Here is a 20,390-nt window from a genome sequence, read left to right as displayed (position 1 = left end):
AGTCGGGGATGTTGTAGGAGCGTCATAATGATTTGTCGGATGGAAAGGGATGGTTATTATCCCAATAATTTCAGTCACTTTTAAGGCACTTTCGGCTACGGTCAATAAGTACCCTGACTTTCGTGTCCATTTACCGTATTTTTTGCTCTATAAGACTCACTTTTTCCCTCCTAAAAAGTAAGGGGAAATGTGTGTGCGTCTTATGGAGCGAATACAGGCTGTGCAGCTATCCCAGAAGCCAGAACAGCAAGAGGGATTGCTGCTTTCACTGCACAGTGATTCCTCTTGCTGTTCTGGCTTCTGAGGTTCAGAATATTTTTTTTCTTGTTTCCCTCCACCAAAAACTAGTTGCGTCTTGTGGTCTGGTGCATCTTGTAGAGTGAAAAATACGGTAGCTTTTGAAAAGTCATTAAAATGTTTGCTGCCTAGAGACGGACACTGCTTTCCATTGAGACTGCTCGTTCTTCTGCCAAGACCTCTGCTGATTTTCTTTTCTCTTCCGCTTAAATAAGTCTTTGCTCTTCATGACTGTATTATTTGATTATAGGCGGCTCTGCCCTTCAAACTGCATTATCTTGGTGTTACTCATTCTTACAACAGCTCTGTGTAAGGTGTTACATAACTAATACTGCAGTATTATTATAGGTGGAGGAACAGGAATGAGTTCTCGTGATTTGCTCAAACCACAAAGTGCTTCTCGCTTTAAGAATTGGTGCTCCCAGAAGGCCACCCTTGTATTTTGAAACCATAATGTGAGACGGTTGATAATCCATAACTGGATCGGAGAATGACTACGGCGCTGTAAGGCTAAAAGCAGGCAAGAGTTTGAAACAGTGGTTTGAAGGCACTTCGCTTAAACACACCTATGGCGTTTTCCCCCAGTGTTGAATCTGGTCAAACAGGTTGGGGAGGTTTTGAGGAAAGAACCCCAGCTCCCTTCATTGGCTTTGCAGAAGATTTCCTGATTGTTCGGTTTATAGCTTTGGAGTCTCCAGACAAGAGACTGGAGACGCCTTTCCCCAACCTTGGCTTTTCCAGATGTTCTTGAAGTGCAACTCACAGCCAACATGGTCAGTGGTAGGGGGTTATGGGTGTTTTGGTCAAGCAGCACCCAGAGGATCCAAGGTTGGGGAAGGCTGATTTAGAGCAGTAATAATAATAATAATAATAATAATAATAATAATAATAATAATAATAATAATAATAATAATAATAATTTTATTTATGCCCCGCCCTTCTGGTTGGCTTTCCCCAGCCACTCTGGGCGGCTTCCAACCGAATATTAAAAACAATACAGCGTCAGACAATAAAAACTTCCCTAAACAGGGCCGCCTTCAGTTGTCTTTTAAAAGTAAAATAGTTGTTTATTGTCTTGACATCTGCTGGGAGGGTGTTCCACAGGGCGGGCGCCACTACCAAGAAGGCCCTCTGCCTGGTTGCCTGTAACCTCACTTCTTGCAGCGTGGGAACCGCCAGAAGGCCCTCGGAGCTGGACCTTAGTTGTCCGAGCTGGATGATGGGGGTGGAGACGCTTCTTCAGGTATACTGGGCCGATGCCGCTTAGGGATTTAAAGGCCAGCACCAACACTTTGAATTGTGCTCGGAAACGTTTTGGGAGCCAGTGTAGGTCTTTCAGGACCGGTTTGTATGGTCTCGGCGTCCGCCCCCAGTCACCAGTCTAGCTGCCGCATTCTGGATTAATTGCATTTTCCGTGTCACCTTCAATGGTAGCCCCACATAGAGCGCATTGCAGTAGTCCAAGCGGGAGATAACCAGAGCATGCACCACTCTGCGGGCAGGTAGGGTCTCAGCCTGCGTACCAGATGGAGCTGGTAAACAGCTGCCCTGGACACAGAATTGACCTGCGCCTCCATGGACAGCTGTGAGTCCAAAATGACTCCCAGGCTGAGCACCTGCTCCTTCAGTGGCACAGTTACCCCATTCAGGACCAGGGAGTCCTCCTGGATTCCCAGAGGCGAGGTGGCTATTTCTGAGAGGATGGAGCAGGATGGATTTATTTAAATCAAATTGATTTAAATCACTAGTCGGTAAGACTTGATTTAAATCTTTTTTTATACAAAGGCTCAGTCTTGCTGGTATAATCTTAATATTTACAGCCAGATGAAGGTTTCATTTTTAGAATAATAAATTTTCAGAGTAGTTTTTATAGCTATATCAAAAAAATACTGATTTGGTTGTACTATTAGAAATACATAGACCGATAATTATGAAATTATTGTGAGGTTTATTAAGTTAACTGTTTATATTTGGGCAACTTTTCTGCTGTACTTTATTGGAAGGAGAAAAAGAATCATTTCCTTAATAACAATTTAAACAATTTATTTAACTAAAATAGATTCTGTGTATATAAACTTGCAAAGGAACAATGGGATTAAGGTTTTTCCTCCACTCTGTATGTTTACTTTATAACATTTTTCCTGTGAAGAAAAGGCATGTTATCTCTGCAGACACAAATTCACACTTTTGAGAACTGTAAAAACAAGCATCTGTGATAATATCTTCTTGTTAGAAAAACTGCCCCAAATAATCTTCGAGAATAGTGTAATTTAAATAGAAAATCTTTAGAAAGATTTATCCTCCAAAAGCATTTTATTTTTAAAAACCCGATTTGAATAAAAATATATATCCGATTTTTAATTTTTATTTTTTTAAATAAATAAATCCACCCTGGGATTGAGGCAAATGTAGTTCTGTTTGGCTTCAAGTATAAGAAGTATAAGAAGCTGCCATCGCTGTGGTTATCACTGCAGACGAAGCGTTGCCATCCGTGGGGGGTTGCGAAGCTGCAAAGGTGGAGTGTTTTGATCTTTAATTTTCAGCATTCGAACATTTGCTGAGTATTGGGAGTGGGGGGGGGGCAATGCAAGTCTGTAAAGCCGTTAGCAACAATACCATCCGTATCCCAGATTCCGAACGGAAGTCAGTGATTTGTTGTTGTTGTTGTTTAGTTGTGTCCGACTCTTCGTGACCCCATGGACCAGAGCACGCCAAGCACTCCTGTCTCCCACTGCCTCCCGCAGTTTGGTCAGACTCATGTTTGTAGCTTTGAGAACACTGTCCAACCATCTTGTCCTCTGTCGTCCCCTTCTCCTTGTGCCTTCCATCTTTCCCAACATCAGGGTCTTTTCCAGGGAGTCTTCTCTTCTCATGAGGTGGCCAAAGTATTGGAGCCTCAGCTTCACGATCTTTCCTTCCAGTGAGCACTCAGGGCTGATTTCCTTAAGAATGGATAGGTCTGATCTTCTTGCAGTCCATGGGACTCTCTCCTCCAGTACCATAATTCAAAAGCATCAATTCTTTGGCATTCAGCCCTCTTTATGGTCCAGCTCTCACTTCCATACATAAGTCAGTGATAAACTTGTTTAATTGCTGAGTCTCACTTGTTGGATCATCACCTGGTCACGGTGAGTGGGCTTGCACATTCCTATGACCCTTGTGAGCGAAACTGTCGGGAAACTCGTAAAGAAGCAATGATCACCAGTGTTGAAGCAATGATTCTTCAACATCAGCTTTGTTGGACTGGTGGTCATCTTGTTTGGATACCTGATGATTGCCTTCCAAAGCAACTACTCTATTCCAAACTTAAAAATGGAAAGCGTAATGCTGGTGGTCAACAAATAGGTTTAAAGACTGTCTCAAGGCAAATTTTTAAAAATGTAGTATAAACGCCAACAATTGGGAAACACTGGCCTGTGAGCGCTCCAGTTGGAGAACAGCTTTTACCAAAGGTGTTGTGGGCTTTGAAGACACTCAAACTCAGGGTGCAAGGGAGAAACGCGCTAAGAGGAAGGCACGCTTGGCAAACCCTCACCGTGATCAACTCCCACCCGGAAACCCATATCCCCACTGTGGAAGGACATGTGGATCCAGAATTGGCCTCCATAGTCACTTACAGACTCATTGTTAAAGCCATTTTTATGGAAGACAATCTTCCTCAGCTACGAGTGATTGCCAGAGAAGAAAGAATTGCTGTGTTTAACGTTTTCCCCATTGGCAATTGGAAATTACAGGTTTTTTAAAAAATCCATTGAATATTTAAAGTGGTGGGTAGAAGGGAGGTTACTGGATTTCTAGTGCTTTTCGCAATTTAAGTCTTGAATATGATTAACGCATTGAAACCTAGTGTGAAGCTGTAGCACAGAAGAGTCTCTTCACAGAATGTAATTTCTTTTGTCATAGTTAAGATGCCAAAATAATGCAGAAATAGGTATTTCAGTAATTCAGCAACTTTCTTCCTCATACACTAGATTTGTTTTCAGGCGTGTCCTAGTCATATATTGTTGGAAATTGATTAAAAACAAAACACAAAAACCCAACCTATTCCAGCTAAAAAGAAATATCCTCTTGCTAACCATCCCCTCCCGGCCTTCTCTAAACAGTAGTAAATGCAGAATACTTACTTGTGCATGATGTAGCCCATGCTCTGTTCAACGAGTTTTTAATTTGTGGACCTTGAGCAATTTCCATTTATGCGTTTGCTCAGTCTGAACAGTGATAATTAGAATAATCAACTCACGGTTTTGCAATGAGATTGTCATTAATTACATATAACCCATATTAAGGAATAGAATTCCTCATTTGAATTTTTAGAACGTTCTCAGGAACTGATTGTGTATGTGGATATAGTTTTGTGTCTCTGTGTGTAATACAACATGGAACATTTCTATATGGATTCCACTTGTGTATCCAAACAGCCTGAGAATTCATCTCGATTGTACCTATACTGTAAAATAAAACTTGTCGCCATCATCCTCTATGATGAAAACGAGCCGTTTGTGGTTTGGAAATTACAAGTCCTTCTAGCATGTGTGGCAGAATAGTAGGTGCTTGTAGCATTCGTAGACGAACTCAAGTTTCATTAACAATTTTCCTTTATATCCCTATGCAATAGTGATATTTTAAACTTAAAAAAGAATCAGTCCAAAATGGGCTATATATAAAAACCCAAATTTATTCATATTAATTTTAATGTTAATGCATCATACCAAATCGTGTTTGGTTGTGAAGTGTTGTGTACATAACATTGTGTTGTTGTTTTTATTTTTATTAGGTATTTTGTGGTTTTATATCTTGATTTTATTCTGTGAGCCACCCTAAGAGCCCCGGTTATAGGGTGGTATATTAAATAAATTCAATAAATCACCACACCACCTTTTTGTTTTTTTAAACGAGCCCCCCAATGAATCGCCGTTTAACAGAGTTCCCTCACGAGAACTGCATGACCTAAAGGCAATCCCCTTTGACGAAGTTCATTAGACGAAGGACCGTTATTTATTTTAAATCTTTTTTTCCAGATCCAAGAATGGACATTATAGCCTATGATGATTACTCCAATCCACCGATGCAGAGATATTGAGAGGAAACCGGAATACCTTCAACCGGACCAGTGCGTTCCACCTCCCAGCCACGGTTCCTCGGGAACAATGTGGTTTATCCGTGATGGCTGTGGTATTGCCTGTGCGGTCGTCACTTGGTTCCTGGTCTTCTATGCCGACTTTGTGGTCATTCTTGTGATGCTGCTTCCCTCCAGAGACTATATTTACAGCGTGATCAATGCCATCATTTTCAACACATTGGCGTTCCTGGCTCTGGCTTCGCACATGAGAGCTATGGTAACAGATCCAGTAAGTTTCCTCTTGGAATATATTAACCGGCTGCTAGCTAGTTCTCTTGTTCTTTTGAGGGTGATTTAGGGGCTAAATATTCTAGAACCTGTTGAACACACGCAAACACGATACAGTGGAACATTGGTTCTCGAACGGCTTAGTTGACGAACAAATCAACACCGCAAACCCGGAAGTAAGTGTTCTGGTTTTTGAACGTTTCTCGGAAGCTGAACATCCGACGCGGCTTCCGCTTGAGTGCAGGAAGCTTCTGCATCCAATCAGAAGCCGCGCCTTGGTTTTTGAACGGTTTTGGGATTCGAACGGACTTCCAGAAGGGATTGAGTTTGAGAACCAAGGTTCCACTGTATTGATACAGTGTCTGGGTTTCTAACAACCTGCCCCCATGAGTGTTGCCCCTTTATATGCCTTTTTGTGGGGGTGGGGCAGATCATAATACTGGGGTCATGATTAAGAGAAGCTATGGAGTGGCAATAAAGCATCAATTGAATAAGATATGAAGGAGGATGGAGAAGAAATCTGTCCTTTTCTCTCTCTTCAGTAGTATGTGCAACGTTGCTCACATGTCGTGGCATGAAAAGCTGGGGAAAGCCTGTCTTGCATTCCTGTTTCTTTGGGAAAGTTCCACCGCGACTAAAATCTATTCTGAATAAAAGCGTTTTGTGTTAGCACTGGCTAGTGGCTATTGAAGGACGCCCAAGTTTTATCCAAATGTATTTTAACTGTGGTCCTGTCTAAAGTACTTTTTCAAGCTTTCAGCTCTTTAACGGGCTGTGAGATTGAAATTTCAATGAGAAAGCAGCTTTCCCCTTTGCGTGTAAGTCTTGACTTATGTTCTTATCTGGATTATTGCCCAAATGTTATCTATTCAGCTTGCAAATTTGTAACAGATGACATAGATGGGAATCTCCCAGTCTAGCAAAATGGGTGGGTCTGTTTTCATTTTCCTAAACTTTTATTTGGAGTTCTAGCCAACCTCGAAAGAAGCATACAAATCCATGGTCTTCCCTCTAACCCTGTATTGTTCCACATTTCAAATGAACAGGACTTCCATTAACGATAGCTTCCCATTACACTTGAACAGGGAAGGTGTGGTTGATAGCTTCAGAATAAGTCAGAATAAGAAACCATGGTTTGAAGTTGTCTTAGTTTCCTGCCTTGCTCTGAAGTCGCTAACCAAAGTTACCCAGTTTGGGTATACAGTGGTACCCTGGTTCTCAAACTTAATCTCTTCCAGAAGTCCGTTCCAAAAGCAGAACATTCCAAAACCAAGGCGCGCTTTCCCATAGAAAGTAATGCAAAAAGGATTAATCCGTTCCAGATTTTTAAAAACAACCCCTAAAACATCAATTTAACATGAATTTTACTATCTCACGAGACCATGAATCCATAAAATGAAAGCAATAAACAATGTACTGCAGTCACACAATCCATCCATCAGTAGCTGAACTGGGTTCCACACAGTCACAAAAACAGAGCTGCAAAACCAAAAACGCAAAATAAATAGCAAAAACAGACAGACCTCAGCGTAACACTCAAAATGGAAGTGTAGCACTCAAATCCGAAGCGTAACACTCAAAACGGAGCACGTTCGGCTTCCGAAAAATGTTCACAAACTGGAAAACTTACTTTCGGGTTTGCAGTGTTTGGGTTCCAAGTTGTTTGAGTACCAAGGCGTTTGAGAGCCAAGGCCCCACTGTAATGGGAAACTATAGTTAATGGAAGAGTTCTAGGCTGGCTGTGCCAACCCTGGAGGGGAAAGTGAAGGGCCCGTGTTTTTTAACTTCTCAGAATGTCTGCACTGGTGTTGAATACCATTTCAACAAAACTCTGTTAATGTACCTAGGAGAGCGAAGTTTAACTTAACCTGTATATACAGCAGTTCTGTGATGGGGCCTATTGAGGGTTTTTTTCCTGATAGTGACCAAACGCACTCCGAAACCCTTATATTTTCATTTGCAGGGTGCAGTCCCCAAAGGTAACGCCACAAAAGAGTTCATAGAAAGTTTGCAACTGAAGCCGGGGCAAGTAGTTTACAAGTGTCCAAAATGCTGTAGCATCAAACCTGACAGAGCGCATCACTGCAGGTACGGGCACATTCTTTCATTTATGGTTTACTTATGATGATGAGGTGGATGGCTTGATGCGTTACATCTGCAGTAATCCAATTTAGGGCGGGTTGTACCATTATTGTGATGCGAACACATTTCCATGTTTCATTTGCACCTTGGCAGCATTTCGGCTCTTGTGACCTCAAGCTTTTGGCCAAGTGGAAACAGTTCTATTGCGATCTGGTATCTGGAGAAAACATGTGTCTTTGAAGTGGATGGAATTCCACTTTGATTTATATACAGTTGTACCTTGGAAGTCGAATGGAATCCGTTCTGGAAGTCAGTTTGACTTCAAAAACGTTCGAAAACCAAAGCACGGCTTCTGATTGGCTGCAGGAAGCTCCTGCACCCAATCAGAAGCCGTGGAAGCCCCCTCAGACATTCGGCTTCTGAAAATAGTTCACAAACCAGAACAGTGACTTCTGGGTTTGCGACATTCAGGAGCCAAAATGTTTGAGAACTAGGCTGTTCGAAAACCAAGGTACGACTGTATAATTTTATTAAGTTTTCTGTTTTACAATTTACAGTGGTACCTCGGGTTAAGTACTTAATTCGTTCCGGAGGTCCGTACTTAACCTGAAACTGTTCTTAACCTGAAGCATCACTTTAGCTAATGGGGCCTCCTGCTGCTGCCGCGCCGCCGGAGCCCGATTTCTGTTCTCATCCTGAAGCAAAGTTCTTAACCTGAAGCACTATTTCTGGGTTAGCAGAGTCTGTAACCTGAAGCGTATGTAACCTGAAGCGTATGTAACCCGAGGTACCACTGTGTAAAGCACTCATTTTTACATACTTAAGATATCAATGACTTCCCTTCTTCTCTTTCCATGGTTCATTTTACACATCATAAATCTGTGCATATTTTACAAAAACTATACCATTCAGTATTCCATTATTGCATGCATCAAAACTTGTTTACACTGTTGAATTTATCTTAATGCTGCCATCGTTTTCAGCAGTACACAATTATTCCCCATATATTCAGTAAACGTTTTCCAATCTTCTTTAAACCTATGTTCTCTTTGTTCTCTTATTCTATATGTTAAGTAACAGATAGGTAGCCGTGTTTGTCTGTCATAGTCAAAACAAAACAAAAATATCTGATATCTGATATGTGAAGAAGTGTGCATGCACACGAAAGCTCATACCAAGAACTAACTTAGTTGGTCTTTAAGGTGCTACTGGAAGGAATTTTTTCTATATGTTAAGTCTGCGAGTTGTGCATATTCTGTCAGCTTGCCATTCTTTAGTTGGGACCTCGCTTGTTTTCTATTTTTGGGCTAACAAAACACGAGCCACAGTAGTAGCATACATAAATAACCATTTTTGACACCTGGAAATTTCAGTCTGAATTACCCCCAACAGAAAGGACTCTGGTTTTTTTGGGGAAAGTACTTTTAAACATTTTTTTCTTCCTTCATTATGGATCATTTTCCAATACTCATTTACCCTTTTACAAGTCCACAAGGATTTTCCGTGTGCATTCAATTTACGGTGTGCATTTCTCTTTTAGTGTTTGCAAGAGGTGTATACGGAAAATGGATCACCACTGCCCATGGGTTAACAACTGCGTGGGAGAGAACAACCAGAAGTACTTTGTACTGTTTACAGTAAGTAGTTCATTGTGTGGATTTTTCCTGGAATTCATAAAGGGGCCTTGAAATGTCAAGTGGGACTTCTGTGGTTATCAGTATAATTACACTGCAATTCTTATGGGAAAGTAATGGATTGTTAACACTGCAAAATGTCCGGGGCAAAGTAGTTTAAAAGGATAAAAGCAAGCTGGCAAAGGTATCCATTATTAGCTATTTAAAGCATCCCATCTTGGATTGGATCAGATTTCATAGTGGTGGGCAACAAATATACATATATGTATATTTATGTACAAATATATGTACGCGCGCTCACACACACACACACTTATGCGAAAAAGAAGGTATACCTTCTTTGAATTCTGTGATTTTACATATCAGGACATAATAACAATCATCCATTCTGTATCTGCAGAAGTGTGCAAGTTTGTTTGTGTATCTGAAGAAGTGTGCATGCACATGAAAGTTTATACCCAAAACAAATTTAAATGGTCTCTAAGGTGCTACTGGACAATTTTTTAATTTTATTAAGTTTTTATTTATTTATTTCGACTGTGTCAGACCAACACGGCCGCCTACCTGAATTAAAAAACTTAAGTTTACCATATGATTAAATACCTTGTAGAACCACCTTTAGCAGCAATAATTTGAAGTATTGGTTTTCTGTATGTCTTTATCAGTCTCTCACATCGTTGTGGAGGAATTTTGGCCGATGTTAGAACCCAGGATGGAAAAGCTAGGAGAAAAATGGCTTTTGGGACCTGGGTTGTGGGTGCCCAAAAATGTCTAGTGGCCACTGGGGGGTGTGTGGGCAACACTTTTTATTTATTATTTTGATGAGCATGAACTAATATTCATTCACATAAGTGACATATTGTTAATACCAAATTTTAAGCAGAAAATTTGACACATTTAATTTGGTGTTTACAATAAAAATATTGGTACCGTACTTGAGTTTTCAAAACACTCTACTCTTTATTGTTAAAATCCTTTACATGTTGTCTATTCTTAATGTATACTTCAAGGCTTTAAATCACATACATTTCAGTAATCCTTGAGTGTCAGGTGCAAAAATCGGCACCCTGACTTTTTGAGGTGCTCGCAAATGGAGAATCTTTAGGCGAAAAATGTACCTGACACCCTGCTAATATTGAACCCTTATTTTGGCCTGCTCTTCTTTACAATGAACTCTAATCCAGAATGTGGCAGCTAGACTGGTGGCTGGGAGTGGCCACCGAGACCTTACAGCACTGGTCCTGAAAGACCTACATTGGCTCCCAGTGCGTTTCCAAGCACAATAAGTGTTGGTGTTGACCTTTAAAGCCCTAAATGGCCTCAGCCCAGTATACCTGAAGGAGCGTCTCCATCCCCATTGTTCAGCCCAGACACTGAGGTCCAGCTCCGAGGGCCTTCTGACGGTTCCTTCCCTGCGAAAAGTGAGGTTACAGGGAACCAGGCAGAGGGCCTTCTCAGTGGTGGCACCCACCCTGTGGAACACCCTTCCATGAGATGTCAAGGAAATAAACTGTAAAAACTACTCTGAAAAAAATATTATTCCTTCATCTGGTTGTAAATATTAAGATTATACCAGCAAAAATGACTCTTTCTGTAAAAAATAATAATGATTTAAGTCAAGTCTATCTTCTATAGATTATTTTGCTTGATAAATCATCATATTTCAAAAGGGTTTGACCTGGCTTTGGGGGAAAAACACCTTGCTGTCATTGCGTGGAAGAATAGATCCCCTCTTACCCTTGCTGTTATCTCATAATTCAGTATTGTTAGAGAAGAATAGACCTCTTGTTCAGTCAGTTTACTCAAGGTATTTTTCCACTTGATATAGCTAGGCCTATTAATTCTTTGGCTGAAGTAATTTAGGAGATGAGGTTGAGGATAAGGCGATCTCTATAAGCATGTGAGCTTGAATATATTTTTCTGTCCTGAATGCCATGTCTTTGATTTCGGCTTCAGCTTAAAACCAGCAAACAAATTTGGGGCATTCAGAAATGCGCCTTGAAGTCTCTTGTGTCTTCATAGTTCAAAATCCTATTGTGTTTCAGATGTATATAGCACTTATTTCCCTGCATGCCCTGATCATGGTTGGATTTCACTTCCTGTATTGCTTCGAAGAAGACTGGACAAGTGAGTATATTGACAAATGCCATGCTTTCTCGTGAACTGGATCCGAGCTAGCGAATTGCTTCGTGCCCCCGATCCACAAAGTTGCTTTGTGCAGGTTTTGCCAAATCAGGATGGTATGCAGACCATAGCTGTCAACCGTCCCTTATTTGGCGGGAAACTCCCTTATCCCAGCGCTGTGTCCCGCTGCTGTCCCTTATTGATGATGTCCCTTAAATTTCCCGGGTTTCATGCTCGCCTGGCTCGGCAGGGAAGCAGCGACTCGGGGTCCTCCGCCACCTGAGAGAGCGCGCGCACGAACTGCCTCAGGGGCACGTTATGAGGAGACGGGTGGCGGCGGGCGGGCAGGCAGCCCCTCTTTTGCGAGACTTCTGCCGTGCTGCCAGGGAAAGCTGGAGGCAGCAGCGGCTAAGGAGGCGGCCTGAGGGAGAGGGATGAGGAGGGACGCAGAAGGGCGGCGCTTCAGCGGCGCCGCAACCACCTCATGCCGGGCTCGCAGGCGGCGTGGGTGAGAGTTTCTCTCCCTCCCCTCCCCCCCTCAGGCAGGGAAGGGCCGATGGAACTCCTTGCGCCAGGACAATGGCAGCCCCGACGTGCTGCTTAGCATCCCCTCCAACCAGTGCAGCATCTTAATGTGGTGATTTCCCCCTCTGCATCCCTTTCATAACTCTTATTTTTATAAATCATTTGTCCATCCATAGTTCAAATTTTTACTACCAGTTTTCTGTCAATCCTACCAATATATGTAACTCTTTACAATAGCTTTTCAACTAAATTATAAACTTTCCCCATTCTTTATTAAAGAGGTCCTCTTCCTGGTTTCTAATTCTGCCTGTAAGCTTTGCCATCTCGACGTCGTTCATCAGTTTTGTCTGCCACTCTTCTTTGGTGGGAGTTGTAGACCCTTAGGATCATCTAGTCCAACCCCTCAAAACACAGTCAGTGGCAGCCAAAGCAGCATGGCTCCATCAGTGGCGGATTTCTGCATAAACTAATCCAAAATCCCTTATTTTGGCTGCTGATCCCTTATTTTTGAGGCTTATGGTCCCTTATTTTCAAATCTGTAAGTTGACAGCTATGATTCAGGCATGCAGAATGGTCTCTTCCTACTTTGGTTTTCTGCATGAATCAGCCCTTTTAGGTCCCGTATAAGTTCGCTGGACTCTCAGAGACCAGGGACTATTAACAGTTCGTGTTCAGCATCCTTCGTTTTGCTCTTGAGCCAAGGCTCTGAAGTGACACATTTTTAAAAAGCTGTTTCCCATCCTACTCAGATTTGGGTAAAACTGTCCCATTGGAGACCATCTGCATGGTGCTGCCCTCACAGACATGTGTAACAAGAAATATAGAGTATTTCATGTTTCAGTGAACCCCCCACAATAAGAAATAATCTCTCCTTGTATGAAGCTAGCTAGGCTGAGTGAGAAGGAGCCTATTTTCTAAGGCTCTGAAAAATTCCTCTAAACAGTTTAATCTATGTACTGTGACTTACTTGTTTTATATTAATTTTCTCCCTCTCTTCTACATAAAATAAATTTAAAGCAGAGCATCGGTTATACTTTGTGTTTTATTTATTTTTGAGATTAATTTCCTGCCCTTCACCCTAAGGTCGCAGGGTGGGTTACATAGATGATGATGAATGTATTAAAGACAATCATGTATATTAGTCATCGCCAGCTGTCAGAATGCACAAGAGCTCAGGGCTAGGTAAAAGCTCTGGAGAGATACAGTGATATCTTGGTTCTCAAACTTAATCTGTTCCAGCAGCCCGTTCCAAAACCAAGGTGCGCTTTCCCATAGAAAGTAATTCAAAACGAATTAATCCGTTCCAGACTTTTAAAAACAACCCCTAAGACAGCAATTTAAGATGAATTTTACTATCTAATGAGACCATTGATCCATAAAATGACAGCAACAATCAATGAACTTTACTATAAAATAAATAAGAGAGTATTGTAGATGATAACAATTAAAATTATTTTTTCTTCTTCCCTGCACTGATGATAGTCATTGTTTGGATGGAGGGCTTTTATCCATTTCTGCAGTCACACAATCAGTCAGTAGCTGAACTGGGTTCCACACAGTCACAAAAACAAATGAACCAACTGAAAAAGCCTCAAAAACAAAAACACAAAATAAATAGCAAAAATAAAATGCCAAACTTAATCCGTTCTGGAAGCTGGTTTTACTTCTGAAATGTTTGAAAACCAAGGCACAGCTTCTGATTGGTGCTGGTGCCACAGAAACAATAGCCAACAGCCACATTGGATGTTCGGCTTCCGAAAAACATTTGAAAACCGGAACATGTACTAACGGGTTTTTGGCGTTTGGGAACCAAGACGTTTGAGAACCAAGGTACCACTGTACTTGATAGGAAGAGGAATCCAGATGCTATGAATTTGGGTAGTCTTTAGGGTGCTGCAATACTTTTTTGTTCATGTTGCAAGAGACCAACACAGCTACTTCCCTTAAAAATGTCTTCGGATCAATAAAACTAACCCTTGCCTAAATTTCTCACACCCTTTCCACAAAAGTGTAGTGTGTTCTAACTTTGGCAGTTGAACAGGTACCACACACACACACAAACACCATACCATGCTTCCGTTTAGTGCACAATGCTTAAAGCTTAAGTGCAACCCAAAATCTATACAATTATTCAAGAACCTTCTAGGAAGTGTATAAATTGTGGGCTCTATATTTGTTTTGCTTAAGCTCCTGAAAAGGGCTACATGCTGAAATGATGTCTCTGGCTGCCAGCTTTCTCCTCATATCCCCGCTACCCTCCCAAACAGAAACAAAGTTTTGCTACTGAGATTTCACCATGCTTTGTGCATTCAAACAATCGGAACAAAAGAGCCAGAAGCATTTATTTTTAAGAAACTGGAAGCTGAGCTTTTGACAAAGCTGAATTTCCAATTCTACACTTGACTAAAATGCAAATGACTTTGATTATTCCTAAAACTATTATTTACACACTATTATTTATTATTATTATTTACATACTATTATTTATTGAGGCTTTTAAGACTCAATTCTGTTCTTAACTATTTTTTTGCAGGCTTTTATGATGGGTTTAAAAATATATTTCTCTAGTCTATTGTTTTGTGTATTGCATCATTTCTTACTTGTAAGTCACTCTGAGTTCAGTGGAACCTCGGAAGCCGAACGCCTTTAAACTCGAACATTTTAGCTCCCAAACATTAGAAAACTGGAAGTGATTGTTCCGATCTTCAGAAGCCGAATGTTGGGTGCGGCTTCCAATTGGCTGCAGGACACTCCTGCAGCCAATCGGAAGCCGCACCATGGTTTTCAAACTGTTCTGGTAGTCGAACAGACTCCCAGAACGGATTAAATTTGAAAACCAAGGTACAGCTGTACAGATAATTCCCATTTCACACGAGGATTCCATTGCAGACCCCCACGCACCTATATCTGCCCCGCCCTGTTCCTTCCTATTTCATGACATCTTCATGATGTCATAAAGGCTACTTCCGGGTCCAGCACTGTCATTCGGATGCGCCTAAACAGGGAGTTGCCTGTACTATACTATAAGAACATCCATTGGCTCCTGCTTCTGCCTGGAATACCGTATCACGCTTTGTTTTTGCAGAGTGCAGTTCTTTCTCTCCACCGACGACTGTGATCCTTCTTATCCTCTTGTGTTTTGAGGCTCTCCTCTTTCTAATCTTCACGTCTGTAATGTTTGGAACGCAGGTACACTCCATCTGCACTGATGAAACGGTGAGTGCGTCCTGATCTCTTGCTCCCATCCCCAATTCCGTACAGCGCGTGAATTTGCTTTATTCTACTGGATGAATGCCGCTTTTAAGAAAAATGCTTTTCTCACTTTGATGAGCGTGTTCCCCAGGCAGGCAGGCAGGTGTAAAAGTATTTTATGAATGGTAATCGGAATTGTCTTGCAGTTTTCTTTCACTCCACCAAATAGACTAGAATCTCACACAACAGGCTGGTATCTTAACAGCTTCTGCAATTCCAAGTTCCCAGTTTTCACTGGGTTGTAGCAAAAGTCACTTCTACTCAGAGTAAACCCACTGACATTAATAAACATGACGTAACTATATCCATGGGTCTACACTAAGCAGAACTTTGTTGGGTACAACCTATTGTCTCTTATTATTGTTCACACCTTGACAGGCAAAGACGATATGAGATACATGGTAGAAAGCCGTTTTTATTCACATGCAGCTTGAATGGGGCCTGTAGAGGAGCTGCATCCTAAAATAACAATCTTCACCATCCAGTTAGGTGGGAAACATGCAAATTGTTAAGACTATATTTAGTTGGACCATAAGGTAAAGGTAAAGGGACCCCTGACCATTAGGTCCATTCGTGGCCGACTGGGGTTGTGGCGCTCATCTCGCTTTAATGGCCGAGGGAGCCGGCGTACAGCTTCCGGGTCATGTGGCCAGCATGACTAAGCCGCTTCTGGCGAACCAGAGCAGCGCACCAAAACGCCGTTTACCTTCCCGCCGGAGTGGTACCTATTAAACTACTTACACTTTGACGTGATTTTAAACTGCTAGGTTGGCAGGAGCAGGGACCGAGCAACGAGAGCTCACCCTGTCATGGGGATTTGAACCGCCGACCTTCTGATCGGCAAGTCCTAGGCTCTGTGGTTTAACCCACAGTGCCACCCGCGTTGGACCATAGTGTTTCATTAAAGTGGATGTCTTGGGTCTCTGCTTTCTGCCCCTTTCAAATGAGAATTGTGAGGAACTATTATGTTGTAGTATTGACCTTCACTTGACACACCTGAAGGAAACCTGTAGTCTCAGCATCCTTTCACAACTTCTGTGTCGCAGGACGGATGTGTCTGTGTTCCGACATGGCTGCTGTGGGGTGCACTAGGTTATTTGCCCCTCTTCCTTGGTTCCTCCCTAGTTAGTAGGATGTTCTTTTATTGTGAACTGACAGCTGTAAATAGATGCCACTCAGACCCAACACAGTCATTTTTGTCCTCTGCTTGTTTCCCCTCATAAATCAGACGGAAAGGCCTGTTTGTTTCCTTTGTTGATATCCATTATCAACGCGGGTTGTGCTGTGGTCTAACCACTGAGCCTCTTGGGCTTGCCGATTGGAAGGTCGGCAGTTTGAATCCACACAACGGGGTGAGCTCCCGTTGCTCTGTCCCAGCTCCTGCCAACCTAGCAATCCCAAAACATGCCAGTGCAAGTAGATAAATAGGTACCGCTCCAGTGGGAAGGTAAATGGTGTTTCCGTATGCTCTGGTTTCCGCCACGGTGTCCCGTTGCGCCAGAAGCGGTTTAGTCCTGCTGGCCACATGACCCGGGAAGCTGTCTGCAGACAAACACCGGCTCCCTTGGCCTGAAAGCGAGATGAGCGCCGCAACCCCATAGTCGCTTTTGACTGGACTTAACCGTCCAGGGGTCCTTTACCTTTACCTTATATAAAAAGTTGTCATGCAGGTGTGCTTGGCAACTTAGTAGTATCTTTAAAAAAGCAACATCTGCAAAGGGCATTTCCTATAGATGATGAACAAATATTTAACTATCCATTGCTATGTGTGGGAAGTAAAATACTTCGTTCCTGGATTAAACAGCTTTGAACTAATGAGGTCATATATACCTGAAAGTGCATCCATGGAGTCAGAACCTGTAGTGTCACTACTTAATCTCCCTGCCACACCCACATCCTGCCAGGTGAACGTGTCGTAAGTTCAGATGCCTAAACGTACATGTCATGCTTTGCAATCCTAAGCAGCCTTACTGAGGAGCATATTTCACACTTTGTTATGTGGGGCTTGCTCCCTAGTAAGCATGCTTAGGACTGCAGCCCCAGGCTGCACAGGGATTTGATTAAGCATTAACCTTCCAAGAATTCTGTGCCCGCTTTCAGGTTAACTGCATTGCTCTTACCCATGTTTTCTTGGGAGCTGAAAGTAAGTTGAATGCCAAAGCAGAAAGGGTTAAAAATGAATTATCTCAGAAGAAGAAACTGTTCTATACAGTCATACCTTGGTTTTCGGACAGCTTGGTTCTTGAACGTTTTGGCTCCCGAACGCCACAAACCCAGAAGTGACTGTTCCGGTTTGTGAACTATTTTTGGAAGCTGAATGTCCGATGGGGCTCCCATGGCTTCTGATTGGCTGCAGGAGCCTCCTGCAGCCAATCAGAAGCCGCGCTTTGGTTTCCAAAAGTTTTGGAAGTCGAACGGACTTCCGGAATGGATTCTGTTTGACTTTCAAGGTACGACTGTACAGGTGATTTACCTACCATATTTTCCGCTCCATAAGACACACTTTTTTCCTCCTGAAAAGTAAGGGAAAATGTCTGTGCGTCTTATGGAGCGAATGTCTACAGATGGCAGGGGGATCCTGCTGCAGTCGTGAGCAGAGGATCCATGGTTCCCCTTCCTTCCCTCCTCCGTGGCTCGCTTTGAAGCAGCAAAGCAGGAGAGGAGCCGCTTACACGGGTGTAAGCGGCTCCTGTCCAGTTGGCTCCTTTAAAGCAATCGTGCTCTTTCCCTCCCTCGTCCCTGCTCAGCTAGCTGAAAAGCTCCTTCTCCACATACCTCACGCATGCTCCTTGTCCCTTCAGTGTTTTTCCTTCCCTCCCCACTTAAAACGTGGTTACAAAGCACGGATCCACATGGATCCTCAGGATTTTTGCATTGGGCAACCCCAAACTCACTGTCAAATCACATGTCTGTGGCCACAGCATGAACCACAAAAATCATACATCCACTGTTTCGTTCAGAATATTTTTGTTCTTGTTTTCCTCTTCTAAAAACTAGGTGCGTGTTATGGCCAGGTGCGTCTTACGGAGCAAAACATACAGTAGTCACTGCTTCCAATGTCACTCACATTTGCTGCCGCTACGAAATTTTAATTGGGTGCTCTTATTTATTCAAACTATTTATATACCACTTGACTACCATTGGCTCTAAATGCTTTACAAGGAGACAGTAAAAAAAGGTAAAAATCAGTTAAAACTGCAAAATTAAGCCTCAATTAAAATGTCTGCTGGAATATAAAAGTCTTCAGTAGGTGCCAGAAGCTCAATAACAGAACAGCATGCAAAACTCCAGCAGCAGCGGGCAGGAGTTAAAACACAACAAAATGATTCTGTATAAAAATGGCAAATTACTTACTGATGGCAGCAAGCAGAAGGCTAAGAGCTCCATGGTTCTAAAAGGTATTAAATAACTCGAGCAAAACAAAGTTGTTCACTGGTGCCAAAGAGACTTTAGATTCAGTAGCCGGTCAGTTTCCCTGGGGAAGGCATTCCAAAGCCATAATGCCATAGCAGAGAAGACCTCGCCTTGTGTGTGTGTGTGTGTGTGTGTGTGTGTGTGTGTAGGGGGAATGACACAGAGAAACACATTGGAGAGAGATCTTCAAACATGGAAAGGTCCATGCAGAAGGCAGTCCATAAGGTTCTCAGGCCCTAAGCCAATTGCATCTAGAAAAGTTACAACTCGCATTTTGAATATAGATGCTCATATACGTGGTCAGCTTTAGAATGGCTTAACGTAAATCTTGACAAATTGCTGTCCACACACACACACACACACACACACACACACAGACACAGTCATACCTTGGTTTTTGAACACCTTGTGACTCGAACGTTTTGGCTCCCAAATGCCGCAAACCTGGAAGTGAGTGTTCTGGTTTGCAAACTTTTTTTGGAAGCCGAACATCCGATGCGGCTTCCAATTGCGTGCCAGGAAGCTCCCACAGCCAATCAGAAGCCACACCTTGGTTTTTGAACATTTTCGGAAGTCAAACGGACTTCCAAAACGGATTCCATTCAAGAACCAAGGTACAACTGTATCTCACTACATGCTAAGCTGTTGTTTTCTATGCACAGTCCTCCAGAACTACAAAATCTCTTTTCTGGGTAGTTGCATGTAAATTCAGATCCCACCGATGTAAATATGAAGTTAGATTTTGGGGTCTTTTTTTTTCTTTTGCCCTGAGTATCACTTTGCACTTCCTTGAATATTGTTTTGCCCTTTTGTTGCTCATCACCCAGTTTGGAGAGATGCTCCAAAACTTCTCCATTCTGCTTTAGATTCCACCATCCTTAGTGCATCCTGCCAAACTTCGTTAAAAGCTCAAGTTATGTTTCCAGGCATGATGGCAAAGAGTACTTTATCTTCACAAGCATCAAGGCAAAGCCAGGATTTCAAACTGTGGTCTAATCCTGCTTTACGTAAACCACAGTTTACTAGGCAGATGTTTCTGAATCCCTCCTCTGTTTGAATGCCAAAGGAGAGAAGGGTGTGTGCAGGTCCCAGGGTTATAGCTGTTCATAACAGTAAATCATGTTTTGCTGTTACAACTGAATGCATTCAGTATCTACTAACTCACACACCTGTTGAGACTCAAAGGATTCTCAAAATATTCTTAAGGCAGAAGTTGACTTTCCAGAAGCCGTGCTACTTCATTCTCAGCAAGGCTTATTCTTCAATACGCTCCATAATTTTATCTTACCTGGCTCAGAAATTAGGCTGATGAGTCTGTTGTTACCCCAATTTGCCTCCGAATCTCCCTTTTTAAAAAAAGTGTTATATTTGTCGGTAATGAGGTTGATTTTGTAAGTAGACTATTTAGATGAGCAATTTTACATTTGCATATGAATGTCATCCAGATCCAGCGATCGTTAGTTGAAACACATTGCCTTTCTCGGTTTGACTCGGATGTGTCAGATGTTGGCATCGCTAACATCTTCTGCGGTGTAAGCAGATGAAAATAATCCACCTGGCTCTCTGCTGTCGCCAGGTCCTCCTTCAGACGACCCTTTTATATATTATCCAGAGGTCCTGCCATCTCCCTGACTCCTCGCCTATGATGTTTCTTAAAGAAATATTTAGCTGCGTCTGTGCCTCCAGCAATTTGCTCCTCACCTCTCTTCTCTCTA

At 42.3% G+C, this 20,390-nt stretch overlaps 1 protein-coding gene across 4 annotated transcripts in view; it reads left to right on the top strand.

Moving 5' to 3' along the window:
* Nucleotides 1–20,390, top strand: part of ZDHHC3 (zDHHC palmitoyltransferase 3) — a 45,929-nt gene that overhangs the window by 19,638 nt on the left and 5,901 nt on the right. For all 4 annotated transcript variants that reach the window (XM_081883051.1, XM_081883052.1, XM_081883053.1 and 1 more), the window contains 5 exons: nucleotides 5,316–5,645; nucleotides 7,608–7,732; nucleotides 9,267–9,363; nucleotides 11,406–11,487; nucleotides 15,095–15,225. In XM_081883051.1, the coding sequence (XP_081739177.1) occupies nucleotides 5,340–5,645; nucleotides 7,608–7,732; nucleotides 9,267–9,363; nucleotides 11,406–11,487; nucleotides 15,095–15,225 (741 nt within the window). In that variant the 5' untranslated portion in view covers nucleotides 5,316–5,339. The remainder of the gene's footprint in view (nucleotides 1–5,315; nucleotides 5,646–7,607; nucleotides 7,733–9,266; nucleotides 9,364–11,405; nucleotides 11,488–15,094; nucleotides 15,226–20,390) is intronic.

The sequence above is a fragment of the Podarcis melisellensis genome, assembly GCF_964234715.1.
Source record: "Podarcis melisellensis genome assembly, chromosome: 12".
NCBI classification, from domain to species: Eukaryota; Metazoa; Chordata; class Lepidosauria; order Squamata; family Lacertidae; genus Podarcis; species Podarcis melisellensis.
This window is presented reverse-complemented; position numbering and strand designations above follow the sequence as displayed.